Source organism: Mesoplodon bidens, assembly GCF_964165515.1.
Source record: "Mesoplodon bidens genome assembly, chromosome: 19".
In the NCBI taxonomy this organism is placed as follows: domain Eukaryota; kingdom Metazoa; phylum Chordata; class Mammalia; order Artiodactyla; family Ziphiidae; genus Mesoplodon; species Mesoplodon bidens.
In genome coordinates, this window is record NC_138179.1 from 24,173,143 (window position 1) to 24,189,725 (window position 16,583).

The 16,583-nt window shown below is 50.8% G+C and overlaps 2 protein-coding genes across 2 annotated transcripts in view; one reads left to right on the forward strand and one right to left on the reverse strand.

Annotated features, from left to right (window-relative positions):
- The window catches only part of ADPRM (ADP-ribose/CDP-alcohol diphosphatase, manganese dependent), a 323,254-nt gene that overhangs the window by 84,308 nt on the left and 222,363 nt on the right, over positions 1-16,583 (forward strand). The window lies entirely within an intron of this gene.
- On the reverse strand, positions 5,135-5,606 carry TMEM238L (transmembrane protein 238 like). The gene has a single exon (XM_081219154.1). It carries the CDS (start codon positions 5,468-5,470, stop codon positions 5,231-5,233), a length of 240 nt encoding a protein of 79 aa, XP_081075280.1. The 5' UTR covers positions 5,471-5,606; the 3' UTR covers positions 5,135-5,230.

Consider the following 16,583-nt stretch of genomic DNA (forward strand, 5'->3'; position numbering starts at 1 on the left):
TGTCCCCAACCTCACTGATAAAGGCTCATTGCCAAGTCCCATCATCCTTCCTCAGGCTACACCCTGCTTTACGACTCAGCAGCGTTTGAAGGTCAATTCCCCTCACCTTTGGTCTCGTGTCCTCCTTTGCCTTCTTTGCTACCCGCCCAAACCCTCTTTGGGCTCCCCACCGGCCTTCCTTCCCTCCTCCTTCCCACCCTTTACAATCTCGTCCGCAGTCCTGTCTCCAGCCCCGAACTCCATCTCCACGCCTGATCCCCCTTCTGAGTTGAAAGTCTGCACATTCAACTCCAGTTGGGTAGTTCTGCCCATCGATACCGTCTGCACCCCCAGCTCTGCACGTGCAAGGGAAAACACCTCATTTTGAGCAAACCCCTGCCTTCCCCTGACCTCCTTGTTCCACGGTGGCAGTGCTTTCTGAAGCCTTTGACAGCGCTGTCCCCCCGAGGGACACCAGGACGTCTGTCTGTTGTCCGCCATGCTCTCTCTCTGTCCCTCTCCCCTCCTCCCTGTGGCCATCATTTTCTCTTATTACTACCCCTGCTTTCCAATGGTCCCCCGTCCCCCTCCTCCCCTACCCCTGCTGCACGTGACACCAAGTTACTCTTACTCAAGCCCAGCCCAGCCGTGTTGCTCTCCAGGCCGTGAAGTCATCGAAAATTCCTCCTTGCTTTCCAAGTTTCAGAATCCTCATCTGGCTTTCAGCATCCTCCAGGTTCAGCAATGAGCACCCCTAACCCCGGTCCCCTGTGTCTGCTCACCCCTTCTGGGCCACCCTTTCATTCTTCCCTTTCTGCGGTCCCTCCCTCTGGCTCTGCCCGAGCGCCAGCTCTGCCTGTCACGTTCTTACTTGTTGCTCAGGACCCAGACGTCTGAAGCCACACACCACCCCCTTTCCCACCCAGCCAGGGGGGCTTCTTCCTCATCTGGGCTTTCAGAGCCCATGTGAGACTGCGCTCCTTCCGTGTGAGGCCCTGTGTACTTGCCTTACCTCTCCCTCTGGGTTAAAAATTCCTCCAGGGATTAGAGGAATGTCAGCCCTCCACGCAGCCCGTGCCGAGCCGGGGTGCAGGCCTTTCCGTCTGGCTCTGCTGGCAGCCCCACTGGCCCCTCTGCGGCAGAGAGGAGAATCTGCGTGTTGGAAAAAGTGAACTTTCCAGGGCTCGAGGCCGTGAGCCTCCCATGCCGTTTGGCTTCAGTTGCAGGGGAGCGGGATTGTTTGCTTCTGTGGGGTGTGTTTCTGGAACACGCATGGCAGGTGTGAGGGCATGTTTGTGTGTGAACAGGGCAGATGGGGTGTGGAGGCCATGTGAGTGTGAGGCCATGTGAGGGTGTGCGTGTGACCGTGTGTGCAGTGGGGGAGGGACGCATGTGTAGGGTGTTGATGTGTCTAGAAGGTGTAGGGGAGGAGTGTGGGCGTGTGTGAGTGTGTGAGTGTATCTGTGATAGACTGTGTGCATGTTGGGTGTGTGTGATGTGTGGCGGCCATGGGAGAGGTGGTTGTGCATGTAAGGTGTGTGTGTGTCTGTGGGCGTGCTTATGGGGGGAATCTGGGTGCATGTACCTGGGGGGATGTGTATGGAGGGCGGGGCTGTGGGTATATGTGTGTGTGGTGTGTGTGTGTGTGTTTTTGGGGGGAGTGTAGTCTCACACCCTCTTGTTAAAGGACAAGCATCCTCCCCTGCCTTTGCAGGGACTTTATCTACAAGAAATGCCCAGTCAGTAGAGCGTGGAGCAAACAAAGCTTCAGGAAATACAGTGACCAAGTGATAAAATCGCTTGGTACACAGTTGAGCGATAAAAACAAGCCAGTCGTCCTGAAACTTCTGGGGGGACTTGGAGGTTTAGTGACCAGGTGGCCCTGCCCTGTCGTGACTCCTGCCTGGGATGTGGCTTGCTTCCCGCTGGGTGGGATGGGGGAGGTCCTAGCAACCATCCTGCCGAGACTGGGGGACGTGCTGGGCTGTGAATTCACGGAACCCGTGTTCTTCTCTTTGCTCCACTCTGAGAATTAGGGAACCTGCAGAGCCAGTTACAAACTGCCCGTAAATCATGAATATGGTTGGAGATGATGCCCAGGCCAAGGGTCATACAAAGTGAGGGGGTTGAGTCTAGGCCTTTAAGAAATACCTTTCAGCGTCAGAACTTGTGTTCACATGAAGCCTTACGTGAAAGTTCAGTGTGAACTTTCATACAGAGCACCCAGCAGCTCTGGGTGTGTGTGTGGCGGGGCTGCCGGCGTCCTGCCTGCTCACTCCCTCCCCAGCCCCAGCCCCCAGCGGCCTCTGCAGAGAACAGTATGAAACCTCTCCTGGGGACCAAACCTCCTACTCTAAAGGGACGTCAGATGTCTTGCCTGAGGTCATCCAGGAGGTGGTGAGCGGCTCCTATAAGTGAGCAGCCCTTGCACAGCGGGTCCCGGTCCACTGTGACCCATCATCACTCTGGGCCGGCCCCAGACCTTGTCGGGGATGCAGGGTCCAGATGAAGCTGGATGAAAAGGGCCAGCTGGCTCTAGGGTCCTGTAGAACTTGGAGTTTGGGGACTGAGAAGGTGAAGGAGATATTTGCGTGGTTGTATTCAGTGGAGGCTACCATGGACCCACAACTTTTGACGTTCTTTGAGCCTGGACAGAAGTATGGTGTTCTGGGGCAGCCCTCATTCTTACACCTACTGAGGAGTCTTAACGCATATGCTGCTTGAAGAATTGGTCGAAATGCTTCCGGGATGTCTGTCCTAGAGGAAGGTCCCACCCCACTGTAATTGACCAGCTACCTGCGTCGTGACAGAGGTTTATCAGAGTGCCCCTTGTTTGATCAGTCGTCACTCACACGGTGCTATACACACGTTAAATTAATCTCTGCAACACCCTTATGAGGTCAGGGCTGTGATTAGCATCATCTCTGAAACAGAGGCTAGTATTCGTACCATCTCCATTTTACAGATTAGGAAGCTAGGGCATGGAGTCATAGCTAGGCCCATAGCTAGTCCATCACTTGCCCCAGGCCACATAGCTAGCAAGCAACAAAACTGTATTCGAACCAGACAGTCTGGGTCTTGACCCATGGTCTTCACTACTGGGTTATTGAACTGCCTTCTATGCAATGAGGGGAGGGTGTGCAGGATAAGGAGACTGAACTGGAGACGCTTCTTGTTCAGGCACGTGACTGAGACCCCCAAACGGGCCTGAACTGTTCATCATCATCATCGTCATCCGTACCTCGGCCAAGGTGGTCTTTTGGAAACAGAGATCAAATTATGTCAAGTGCCCACCCCTGCTTACATCTCTTTAATGACTTCTTATTGTTCTTAAAATAATGGCTAAAATCCTTGAGAGGGTTTTTTAGGCCCTGCCTGGTCCGGCCTCCGCGCACTGCAGGGCCCTAACCCTCACCTGCACTTGCCCTCTGCCCTTCGATCACCCTGCTGTCTTCTATTTCCTGCTACCCCAGGAAGTTTGCTCAAGCTGTTGCCTCTCTCTGTAAGACTCCACCTTCTGGGTCAGCCTCTCTACTGAACGTTTCGAAGGAGCGGTGTTCCTTTCCTTCCTAGTCCTCACCCCACTGTTATTGTACCTTGTTAATCAGACTGTCTGGTTAATGTCTGTCTCTCGCCTGACGGGAACTCCTTGAGGGTAGAGACCTCATGTGTCTTACTCTTCCCAGCACCCGCACTGCCTTGCACAGTGCCTGCCGCATCCTCGTGGATGAGCAAGCAAGTTCGGGGTCCCTTCTTGCTTTGAAGTTTCGTGATGCACATTTTGAAGTTTCAAGCTGACCCCCACCACTACCAATTTAAGGCACACCAAGGTACCCCCAGCTGGGACTCTGGGTCAGTTTACTCCCCTCTGCTGTGTGTTTGTAACAGCACTTGGCATGTGTAAGAACCACATTATGTGCAAAGAGCCTCTTCCTGCCTTACCTCTTTTTGACCATTGCAACAACAAAGGCAGGTAACATTATCCCCATTTTACAGACGGGAAGACTGAAGCTCAGGGTATGATGCCTCCTGTGCAATGTCACCAGCAAACAAGGGGTGCTGCTCCGAGCAAGGCCCAGGTGCTCTGATTTCTCATCTCTTTCCTTTCACCTGCCAGGGACAGTTTAGCCTCCCCTGCTGAAACCTCTTCAGACTGCTACTCTGTCTCTCACTTCCCAGGGTCACGTGGAATCCCCCAGAAGAGACACGATTATCATTTCCTCCTTCCAACTCTGCAATGACCTTTGCTCTCACATGCAGCACTCAAAGTGGAGTGCTCGGCTGTGCCTGAGTGCAGGTCCCTGCCCACCTGGGAGGAGGGGATGATGGCCAAACCAACCAGGACTCTGACTTTAGTCCCCTGGGCAGAGCTGGCCGTCTCTCATTCAGGCTTGTGGGGGCCAGACTAGCTCTATCTTTTGCTTTCCATGCCAGTGTGAAAAATCTTACAGTTACCTGCCTCCTTGGTTACACATGGTCAACTGAGCTCTGGCCCAGCTGGGATGAAATGGTCAGCCATGGTCCCTTGACTTCCGGTCCCCTGGGCTGGCTGGGGGGTGCTGGCTGGCTGGGGGCGTGGGGTGGGGGTACTGCTGAGAGGGGGGCAGATGCACTGAGCGGGGACATGGAGACAGGTCCTGACCCCCTCCCGTGTGTCCCACCTGGGCAGGTGCAGGGAGGAAGCAAGTGAGAAAGGACCATGCTGGGTGGTTCTGCTCTGTTTCCTACTGCAGCAAGCAGCTCACAAGGCAAGGGCATAAGCAGCATCGGGGAACTTTCCATCCTCTTCTAGGGCTAAAGGCTTTTCTCCCCAGCAAGGATTCTCCCCAACAGAGAATCGAGACGGGCTCCTTTCTCCAAGTTTTAAGCTGAAGGGATAACTTCCTGTTCTGCATTGCAGGACCATTCGTGGTGGATCAGAAGTCATAGGGTCTGTGGAGACCCTCTTTCCAGTTTCCATGAGGAAATGGGTCCCCTGGCGGAGAAGTACCTGCCCCACGTTCTCCTGGCCAGCTGGAGCCCAGCTTGACAGAATCCCCAGCTGGGGGAGAGTCTTTGGGCCACTTGCTGTGTAGCCTCAGAGGGTTCCAGCCTCCCCCTGCTCGTCCCAGCCTCCTGGCCACCCCTCCAGGCAGGTGTCCTGTGCACTCACCTGGTCCCTGGCGGGGCATTTGGGGTGGGAGCCGCAGCGTGCCCCTGCCCCTCCGCCTGCCAGGAAGCCTGAGTCCTTCATCCTCTGCCCGCCTCCAAACTACAAGCCCAGTTTCTCAAGAGGCACCTCGATGTTGAGGGAGTACCAGATGATCCAGAAGAGCAGGCTGAAAGCCAGGATCAGGGACCCCGTATAGACCAAGAAGTCCCAGAAGTCGAGGGAGGCAAAGATGCCCAGTAGCAAAAGGACCAGGCCCACAGCGTCGAGGACGAGGGCCAGGCCGAGGAAGAGAGCACAGCGCCCGGGGTGGCATCTTCCCCAAAGCCTCCCCAGGAGCATTGCCTGGGAGGCAGGAGCGGGTGGGGCCCAGCTGCACTCCCGGGGCTGATTTGCATGGGAAGGTGGCGGTGCTGCTGGCCTCTGCCTTCGCTCCCCGCTGGGTGTGAGCAAATTGGGTGTGAGCAAATGAGTGAGCCGCCCATCTGGAGCCACACGGAAGTACACGTGGACCTCCCTTTATGAGCACGGCAGCCAGTGGGGTGGGATATTTCTTAACTGTTTCATGGCTCAGGAATGACATCCTCATCGCTGAGGCCAACCAAGTGACAGGAGAGGAGTCAGGGTGCCCTTGGATGGATCTGGGGACTTGGGACCTGTGGGTCTGGGGGAGGGGCTGTCCTGCCCTCGTTCTGCCTCTCAAGTCCTGGGCAAGTCCTCCTGGGCTCCTGAGACGTGTGGTAGGGTCGGGGCTTCCTCCCCACCTGCTTCTGCCCTACTCTTCCTGGTGGGGATGGGAGGTTTTATGTAAAAGCTATGGAAGAGAGTTTGTTGATGTAAATAAATTTTGAGATTGTGCCCTAAGAAGTGCATCAGCAGCAGGAAAAGTTTGTGCGGCTTGTAGATTCTCTGCTCTGAAGCCCCCAGCACCCGAGCTTCCTACAGTAGGGCTCAGCACAGCCCTTTGGGATGAACACAGACCCTGGGAAGGGACAGCAATGAAAAAGACTGAGAGGACAGAGAGGGGACGCCAGGGAGGGAGGGGACCCGTGCCCCTGTCTGGGTGGGCTGGGCGTGGACCAGAAGGTAACTCCTGGCAGAAGTCAAGAAATGTTTACCTGGCTCTCTGGCTGTGTGTGTTTTCCAGACTGACTAACTCCACGTTTGCTTTCTGTCTCGGGTTCACTGCACGCAATCCTGAGGGGTTATGTGTGAAACAGGTCTTATCACCGGGCCACTCCCAGGGTGTGCTGAGTGAGCACCAACTGAGGACAGCGCAGCAGCGGTCTAGTCTTCAGCCGTGGTCTGGTCTTCAGCCGTCTCCGCGGGGCCACGCAGCCAGCCCTCCTCTGTCTCCCGTTCACCGTGGGCCTCGAACAGGGCACCAGACCCCTCTGGACCTCTGTTTCCCCACACAACTGAAAAATAATTTCTACTCTTTCTTTGCCTTCTCCTGTGGCTGAGAAGGGGTTCAAATTTAGTTTCCTGTGTGTAAAATAAGCAGGATGAAGAGAAGCCTTCAGAAAGAAAGCATTGGGGAGGGAGAGAATTTTATAAGTTGCGGATTTTAGGATCTGAAACACAAGACTTGAGTGAAACGAGGTAGCCAGTCTGGAGCATCTCAAAGTGAGAAGTCACTGAAGCCAATCTTCCACCCCGTATTTGCATCCTTTTCCCAGTCTGTCCTCAGAAGGGATTAGGTACCTACACGAGAACACCTCCCCGGGGAGGAGAAGCCATGAGTCTTCCAATCTGTTGCCCCCAGCTTTGAGTAGAGAGAGTTTCTTGGGAAGAACAGTTGAAGGACCGCAATGCCCTCTGCAAGGACAGGTGGAGAAACCGTAGTGTGGCTGGGGCAGGGCCAGGCTGGTGTGTCCAGGCCTGGCTGTCCACAGGTTCCTGGGCTCCTCTGCAGCATCTTGTATACATAAACGTGAGCAGCGATTTTAGTGTGAAAATTTCTGGGTGCCAGGAGGTCTCTGAGTCCTGAGCCAACCAGGATGGTTGGTCATCATACTCCTGAAATGCTGGGTCAAAGAGAAGCTGGTGCAAGGGGGATAAATTAGGAGCTCGGGGTTAACAGATGCACACTACTTTATATAAAATAAACAGCAAGGTCCTACTGTATAGCACAGGGAACTGTATTCAATATCTTGTAATAACCTATAATGGAAAAAAGAAAAAAAAAAGCTGGTAAGAGTGAAGTCGTCTCCCCTCCACCCCACTTGAGGTCAGCTTTACTCAACACAGACCCTCAGCATCCCAGGGGAACATGGGTTCCTCAGGTTCTGGAACTCCTCCAAATTTTTATTTCTACTATTTTTCACACACACACACACACACACACACACACACACACACACACACACACACACACACACACACACACAAACACATTTCCAGCTTGAAAAAACATGACATATTCACAAGCAAAGGGGAGGAGATTGAAAGCACTCACAATTTCTGTATCCAGAGCTAGGCAGCATCCTCCCCTTGGCCTTCATCCCCCAGAATCACAAATATCGCTCCTCTGCCTTATGGAAATGGGCCACCCTGTTCTCCGCCTGCAGCCTGCCTTTTCCTTCTCACGCTACACGGCCACCCTTCCGAGTGTCTAACCATGGGCCACCCAGGAGCCTGGCCAGGCTGTGAGGAGCCTTCCACCCCGGCCCGATGTGTCTCCCTGCTCCTGTTCCCTGACCTCCGTCTCCTGTGTGTTGAGGCGTCTAGATATCCACACAGCTGGGGAAGACGGGACCGGTGATGGAAAGCCAGGTGAGACCCAGGCCCTGCGTGGGACAGGCTGGAAAAGTGGGAGGCCGAGTGGTGGGGGAGTGACTAGGTTTGTGGGGGATGGAGATTGGCCTAGATCAGGGGCAGGTCATATAAGAAACAGTCACTTGAAAGGCTCAGTTTAACAAGGATGCCACCACCCTCTTCCTCCCCCAGGGAGCTTGCATGGCCTTTCCATGGTTGGAAACAGGGGCTTGAGGATCCTGGGGCTGCTGTGACAGAGAACCCCAGGCTGGCTGGCTTGAACAACAGAAACTGATTCCTCCCAGTTCTGGAGGCCACAAGTTGGAGATCTGGGTGTCAACAGGGTGGGTTCCTTCAGAGGGAGAATCTGCTCCAGGCCCTTCTCTGTGCTTCTGGTGGTTTCCTGCCCATCTTTGTCACTCTTTAGCTTGTAGATACATCATCTTCATATTCAAGTATCATCTCCTTGTGTGCATGTCTCTGTGTCCACATTTACCCTTTTTATAAGGACACCAGTTGTACTGGATTGGGGACCCTCTCTATTCCAGTAAGACCTCATCTTAAAGAATTTCATCTGCAATGACCCTGTTTCCAAATGAGGTTCTCATCTGAGGTCCTAGGGGTTAGGATTTCAACATATGAATTTGGGGTGACACAATTCAACCTGTAACAATAGCTAAAAGGATTGTTTATTGGGGGATATCCTTTGACTTTAGCTGTGGTATAGATAGAAAATTTAGACTCTCAAACCAAGGTTTCCGAAACATCATGACAAAGTTAGCACCCTATTAAAGGTGGCCCACCTTGCCACCAGGCACCAGGAGGTGTGCTTCAGCCCCTGGGACACCGAGGTGCCCTTGGTTGTCCCTAGGTCCCCGGAGAGAAGCCGAGGACGCAGGGCCTTCTTGCTGCCTGGGCTCTGGCTGCCCCCCTACCCCTGATCACTGAGGAGCTCATCATCCTCCACTAGTGGGTAACCCCAAGTGACCTCAACACATTTAGAAGCCTGAGCCTAAGTGGGATTTAAATCAGACCAGTATTTTTGAGCACCTACTATATGTCGGGCAGCAGGGAATAGCATCAACTACACAACCTGACATTGGAGTTAACATTCTAAGGGGGGAGACAAATAATGAATAATTAAACAATACATAAATGATATCATTTCAGAGAGTGATAAATATGATGGAAGAAAATTACCAAAATGGGGAAATGTAAGACAGTAGGCATCTGTTATGCTTTCTGAACCATGAACGTGGTGTGTGGGGCACAGCCGGATGCCCGGACCCCTGGCCAGTGACTCCCAGGGCTGGTCTCTTAGGGCCCCTCTGCCCCTCCACTTCTGAGAATGCTGGGGGCTGTAGCCACCCCTGTGGCTCAGAGAGGGCTGTGCTTCTGCTGCCACCACACAGTGCTGCCCCCTCTTGGCAGTTGGGACCTTGTCACTGCCTTGGCAAAGTCCTCATGATCTGTCATCTCCCTGTGATGTCATGAGTATGACGGCCTCTCCGTGACCTGGATCCTAAAGGGGAAGCTGAGACTGAGACAGGAACAGGCCAGCCAGGTGCTCAGCTGACCCAGAGTCACGGTTCCGGGCCTGACTATTTGACTGACCAAGGCTCAGTCACCTCCTGAGTGACAGGGATCAGATGCTGAGCAGGTCTAGCCACATGAGCCTGTGCCACTCATTAGCTGTACAGACTTGGGAAAGTCACTTGCCCTCTCTGTGCCTCGATTTCCTCATTGTAAAATAATGCCTTATTTCACAGGGTTACTGTGAAGAGTGAGTTCATAGGTGTAAAGTGCTTAGAACCTGCACTCTGGGACATAGACGAGTGTTACTGTGTGGTTGGCACTGATGTCTTTTATGACATCCTTCCTGCCACAGTGCTTCCGTAGGGAAAACCCCAGGTTGGGAGGGACCTGCCACTGACTCTCCTGCACCATCATCCTCTTCCCTTTATCAGTCTTGGCTTCGCCTGATGGCAGCTCCCTGTCCCACCGCCCCCGGCTAGGTCTGTGCTGAGCCCCGCCTCCATCCTTGATGGCTACATTTCCGCCCCTGATGGATGCCTTAGCCTCGTGAAATGACTTTCCAGTCCCCAGTCTCATCTCTACTGCAGCTGCTCTTTATCTCCATCATTCACAAATCTCTCCACTGTCCCTACTCTCATAACCCAGTGTTTACCAAGCCTCATATGTGCTGCCCCCAGGATTCTGCCACAACTGCAGTCTGCTTCTGTTCTTCATTATAGAACACCATTTTAATTTGTTAATGTGTTATTATATTAATTTGCTAATATTATAATATTTTGTTAATTTTTTTCTTTAAATGGATTTTAACTTCAATTATTGCCACCACCAGTGGAAAACTGATATTACTTATAACAGACAGCAAGTATTTAAGACTGTATACACTGAAAACAAACTTTCTAATTAAACTAGCCCAGAGGTCATCAAACTTTTTCTGTAATGGGCCAGATCTGAAACATTTTAGCCTTGGTGGCCCGTAAGGTCTCTGTTACAACGATTCAATTCTGCCATTGTAGCCAAGGGGTCATAGTTTTATTGTGCTCCAATAAAACTTTACTTACAAAACTAAGCAGTGGACCAGACGCATCAACTCCCGAACTAGACACAGTTGTCTATTGAAGCTGCTGAACCTGAGGCCCGGTCTCTTTCTCAAATGAAGGCCTGTGATGCACAGATTTCAGAGGGGACAGATTTAGAGTACCCATTCGAGATTTAGTCGTAGAAGTCATAGGAAAGACTGGATGAGAATTAAAGTGACTATGCCATGAACCTGTGTGCCAGCCAGAATCATTTCATATAGCCCTAGAGGTACAGTGCTGGAATTTGGAAAAACATTGATGCTGATCCGTGATCTCCAATGAATCTTCATGTATTCCTCCTTTTTCCTGGGCTGGAGCCTAGGGTCACTATTTTCAGAAAAACATTGACTCTTATTTTCGGAGCATCCGACAATTTTCAGAGATCTTCATTCTTCCTGTTAGGCTACCAGAGGGAGTTGAGAGAGCTCCCCAGAGCGTCCTGCCTGGGCCTCTAGACTCCATCTACATGCAGCTCAGGGAGCCCTTCCTGCTGCTTGGCAAACACTTTAGCTTTCTCCCCTGGTCTTTCTATCTTATTCCCCACAGGGCTAATCTAACCATTCATCACTCTTACTCAGACCTCAAGAGTGTCCCGCATCACCCCTCCCCCTTGCCCATCACCTTCGGTCTCAGTAGGTTGATGACGTTGTCCCCTATTTAGCAGAGAATCATATTTCCATGCACTTGGGCTGCACTTGCATGTATAGTGGCATCCGTCCACATTCAGCATCAGCTCCCAGCAGCCCTGTTCCTGCTCCAGAGCTGAGAGCAGTTGAGAGACTCGCCTACGTTCATTCAGAAAGTAACAGCTGTGGCTGCAACCTGTCTGTCGGTGGGTCTGCACTAAATACAAACACCACGTCTCCCTCTTTTTCAGCTCCCAATCTGCATGCCAACTCTTTCCCCAGCATCCTTGGAGAATCAAGTTAGTTCCATTCTTAATCCCATTTAATTAAAAATTATTTTTAAAAGTTATTTAATTGTAGTGAAGTATACACAACACATATTTATCATTTTAACCATTTTTAACCATACAGCTCAGTGGCATTTAGTACACACACACTGTTGTGTGCAGCCTCATCACCTCCATCTCTTATCAGAACCTCTCAATCATCTTCAAATGAAACTGTCCCCATGAAACAATAACTCCCCATTCCACTCTCCCCAGCCTCTGGCGCCCACCATTCTCCTTTCTGTCTCTATGAATTTGATTACTCTAGGGACCTCATGTCAGTGGGATCATATTATGTTTATCTCTTTGTAACCGCCTTATTTTACTTAGTATAATGTCTTCAAGTTTCACTGGTATTGTAGCATGTGTCAGAATTTCCTTCCTTTTTAAGACTGAATAATATTCCATTGTATGTATGGACCACATTTGGTTTATCCATCCATTGTCGATGGACACTTGCGTTGCTTTCACCCTCTGGCTGTTGTGAATAATGCTGCTATGAACATGAGTGTACAGATATCTGTATGAGTCCCTGCCTTCAAGTCTTCTCAGTATGTACCTGAAGGTGAAATTGCTGGATCATATAGTAACTCTTTAACTTTTTGAGGAACCTCCGTACTGCTTTCGATAGAAACTGCACCATTTTCCATTCCCGCCAGCAGTTCACGAGGGTTCTAATCTCTCCACATCCTCACCCACCCTTGCTGTTTTCTGTTCTTTTGATCACAGGCATCCTAATGAGTAAGATGCAGATGCTTATTTAATTGGACGGTTACTTTTATAGTACCTGGTACATGCATGGAGGTAATTTGTTGAGTTTTCCATCTCCCGCTAGGCTGGGCATCCCTTTCAGGGAACGGCTCTGCCTTCTCCTTGTAATCCAACATGCACTGTGTATGACTAGATTCATTTTATAACTCCCAGGCACTCCCAGATATTGGGAAAGCTGAGAGTGATTCCCCAGAGTTCCTCCGACTGCCCAGATCCATTCAGTGTCCCTTTATAGCTTTCATCTCTTGCTTCCTCTCTATTTCTGAGGAAGCTGTGCTCCCACAACTCCTTCCAAAGCAAAATGCTTCCACGATGATACCGTGAAGTCTTATCACACAGTGGAAATGGTCTACTGTGCTTCTAGTTTTTATTTTCCACACTCTTTAGTTTTGCCATCTGTTTCTGCTGGCCCTCAGCCCTGAATTAAGTGCTGCACACATAGTAAGACTTACCAGAGCTATAAATCCAAAGGCATCGCCTCCAGGATATCTGCTGGGTTAGGTGCTAGAATCTTCTGTCACCATTTTCCTGGCCTGCTTCAGGAGCAGTCAATTGCAAAGCCTGTTTGCAGGTTCCAGGGTGAAGCTGCACAGGGCTCAGCTGTCCGTGACCCCCTTCCTCTTCCAGCCAGGCCCAGGGCCGCGCTCCTGGCCTCCCACCCCCAGGCTCCACGTCTAATTGCCTCTCCACCATGGGCTCCGCAGGGGCTGGACTCAGCTCTCTTGAGCTGCTGAGACATCTTTCGGTGCACAGTCAGCTAGAAGTGAGCTAGAGAAATGCAGTGCCTGCCTTCAGGGAGCTTCAGGTGGTGACAGGGAAGAGAGGAAAGAGGTTTGGGGAGGACAGATGTCAATCAGTCATGTAAATTAATGTATCAATATGACAAGAGATCAGTGGGACAAGAGATCCCATCCTATGAGAATGAGACAAAGAAGACGTGGGTCGAGGCTTCCCTGAGGAAGGAGACCTAAAGGATGAGCAGGCGAGCTGGGTGAGGAGGGGTGAAGAGGAGGTGACGGCATTCTAGGCAGAGCAGGAGAGTCTGCAAAAGCTGTGAGGCGGCAGGTGGCCCTGCCGGTGTGGCTGGGACAGGAGGAAAGGCAGTAAAGAGCTGTGTTAATCCTTTCTCCTGAGAGCACTGGGAAGCTGGCGGAGAGTGTTGAGCAGAAGGTGGTGTGACCCGTGTTTTCTCAGGAGGGCTCTTGCTGCTGTGTCCAGAGAGTACTAGAGGGACCAAGAATGGGCACATGGCAGGCAGTGAGCGTGGTTGCTGTAGACTAGGGACGAGGTAAAGCTGGTGACCGTGGCGATGGAAAGAAGTGGATTGATTTGAGAGATAACCAGGGACTGAAATCGACAGGACACCGTGACAGACTCAGTATGGGGATGAGGGAAAGGAAGGGGTCGTTGTCGAAGACCAGGCTTCTGTTTTGTAAAGCTGGTTGCTACGGGCGCCTCCGGAGATGGGACAGACAGGAAGAGGGCCAGGTGTGGTTGAGAAGTTATGAATTCAGTTCGGGACATGAAGGGTTTGGTACACTGGTCGGGGGCTCTCGCTCTGGGCTGGAGACAGGAACTTGTGAGTCAGCGACACATTGGTGATAGGGGTGAGATTGCTCAAGACTCCTTGAGACAGAGCTCAGTAAGAAAGGAGGACCTGGGACGGATCCCGAGGCTCTCCCACGTGTCGTGGCTGGGTGGACTAGGAGAGAGTAAAAGAATACCTGCAGAGATAGATAGCAGGAAACCATGAGCTGGCTGTGTCTTGAATCCAAAGGAAGAAAGTGTTTCAAGAAGAAAATGAATGGTCAGCTGTGTTGAGTGCTATTGGAAGATTAAGTCCACTAACATATTTTCCCAGCGGTTGGAGGGCTCTGGGAGAACGGCCTTGTCTTCCCCTTCCTTCTGCAATGCACCTGCTTATTGTCCTCCCGAGCCCATGGCCACTGGGGCTGCAGACAGGTGGACCCAGAGCGGGTCAGCAAGTACCTTGAGCCTGGCCAGAGGAAAATGGCGAGGGAATTTCTCACCTGCAGGATGAATTAGAGCAGGGGAGCCAATGATGGAGAGTCTGGAGCAAGAATCACAACTCCAGGGGCCCTGAGAAGAGCCTGACTCACAGATCTGAGGTGCTGGCCTTGAGGGCAGGTGCCTGAGGAGATGGGAGGAAACCTGGCAGGTGGACTAATGCCTTAGCTTAGAGGACCTGAAAAAAAATACCACCAGAGTGGGATATTTAAAATCCCACTGAAAGTTCAGAATTTCAGATATAATAGCCAAAGCATAGTTATTTAAGGACTTAGAAGGGCCAAATAACATTGTAATTAATTAAAATGATAAATTATTAATTTTAAAAAAATGAATGGTTTTTTAAATTGTGGTTAAGAACACATGACAGGAGATCCACCTTAACAAATGTTTCCGTGTGCAGTGCAGTCTCGCTAACTTGTAGGCAACACGTTTTGTACAGCAGACTCCAGAACATATTCATCTCGCATGACTAAACTTTATAATATTTTAATTTATAAACTTTATTTAAAAGCTGCTATGTATCATAAGAAATTGCCAAAAAAGAAAAAAGCAACATGAACCAAAGAAAGTAGGGAAAAGGAAAAGCTAAATAAAGGTAAATGCTGAAGGGACTTCCCTGGTGGTCCAGTGGGTAAGACTCTGTGCTCCCAATGCAGGGGGATGGGGTTCGATCCCTGGTCAGGGAACTAAGATCCTACATGCATGCTGAAACTAAGAGTTCGCATGACACAACTAAAGATCCAGCAAGCTGCAACTAAGAGTTCACATGACACAACTAAAGATCCAGCAAGCTGCAACTAAGGAGCCTGCGAGCTGCAACTAAGGAGCCCGTGAGCCACAACTAAGGAGCCTGAGAACCATAACTAAGACCCAGTGCAACCAAATAAATAAATAAATATTTTTAAGAAGATAAATGCTGAAATTTAAAAAAATAGAAAGGAGAAAGAATTTTATTTTTCCAAATTCAAGAAGGCAATGAGAAGACTATAGTATAGGAACTGTGTATAAAATATAGTGTATCGTATATAGTATGTAGTATACTATGTGTATAATATAGGAGGAGTACAGTCAGTCTGAAGAATTCCACTGGGTTCTCAACTGTGTCCTTATAGACGAGCACTGTCCAGTGGAAATCTCTGCAGTGATGGAAACACTTTATAATCTGTTCCTTCAATATGGTAGCAAATCGGCTCTTCTGGCTACTGAGCATCTGAAATGTGGCTAGTGTGGCCGAGGAACTGAATATTTAGTTATATTTAATTTTATTAAATTTAAGTTTAAGTGTATGTAGCCAGATGTGGCTACCATATTGGACAGCACCATCTGTCTCTTGAAAGGGCTGGGCCTTCTCTCTTTGGCTGGGTCCAAACTGGCTCTCCTCAGTGCCCTGGGCCTCCAGAGAGGGTGCTTGGCATTAGGATCTAGAGACCCAGCTTCAGGCCCAATTCTGCCCCCTCTCAGCCCAGGGCCCAGTGTCCAGTCCTGTGGCTTACACACTACACCGGTGCTGTGGGCTCTGAGAAACTGAAGGGCTCTCCACCAATGATGATGTCTGAGGACAGACAGACAGTGTGCCTCAAGGAGGAAGTTGGGAAAACAGGAGCAGGGAGCAGTGGGAACCAGAAGGGCACCAGGGCCTTTGCTCAGACCCGCCTATAGTGGCATCTGCAGATTAGGCTGCTTCCTGCCAGGGGCGGATCCTCAACTTCCCTGGGCATCTGTGCCAGGCCCTGGGCAAGGCTCAGAACACCTGGCCTTGCATTGAGTTCTCTGGGACCTGCTCTCCTAAACCCACAAGGAATTGTGGAGTCTCTCTTCCCACGTCCTGAGAGCTTTGTCCTCACCAAGCCAAACTGCTGCCTTTACCCTGGAGAAGGAGGATGAGCAATAGGGACGGGATGAAGGTGGAGGTTGGAGCAGATTTCTCCCTGTGCCCATTTTCCCTCTTACACAGTTGCTTATAACCTTGGGCAAATGGCTGAGTATCTCTGATTCTCAATTTCTTCACTTGTAAAATGAGAGTAGTACCTACCCTTATTACTCCCACACAGGACAGCTGTGAGGACACACTGTCACCATTCATTCCTTCATTTAACCAGTACGATATACCACAGAGTTCTTCAGCGAGAGGATGCACTAAATGTAAAGCAGAGAGAATCAGAAAGGCCCGTGCCAGAAGGTGACCACAGGGTGCTGCAAGGAAGACTTCCTGGAAGGGGTGGTGCTTGAGCTAGGAGTCAGCTAGACAGAAGAAGAGATCAGCGTAGTTCAGGCTGAAGAAGGAGCCTGTGGAAAGATGCAGAGGCATGATACACTGGGTTGTCCTCATTTG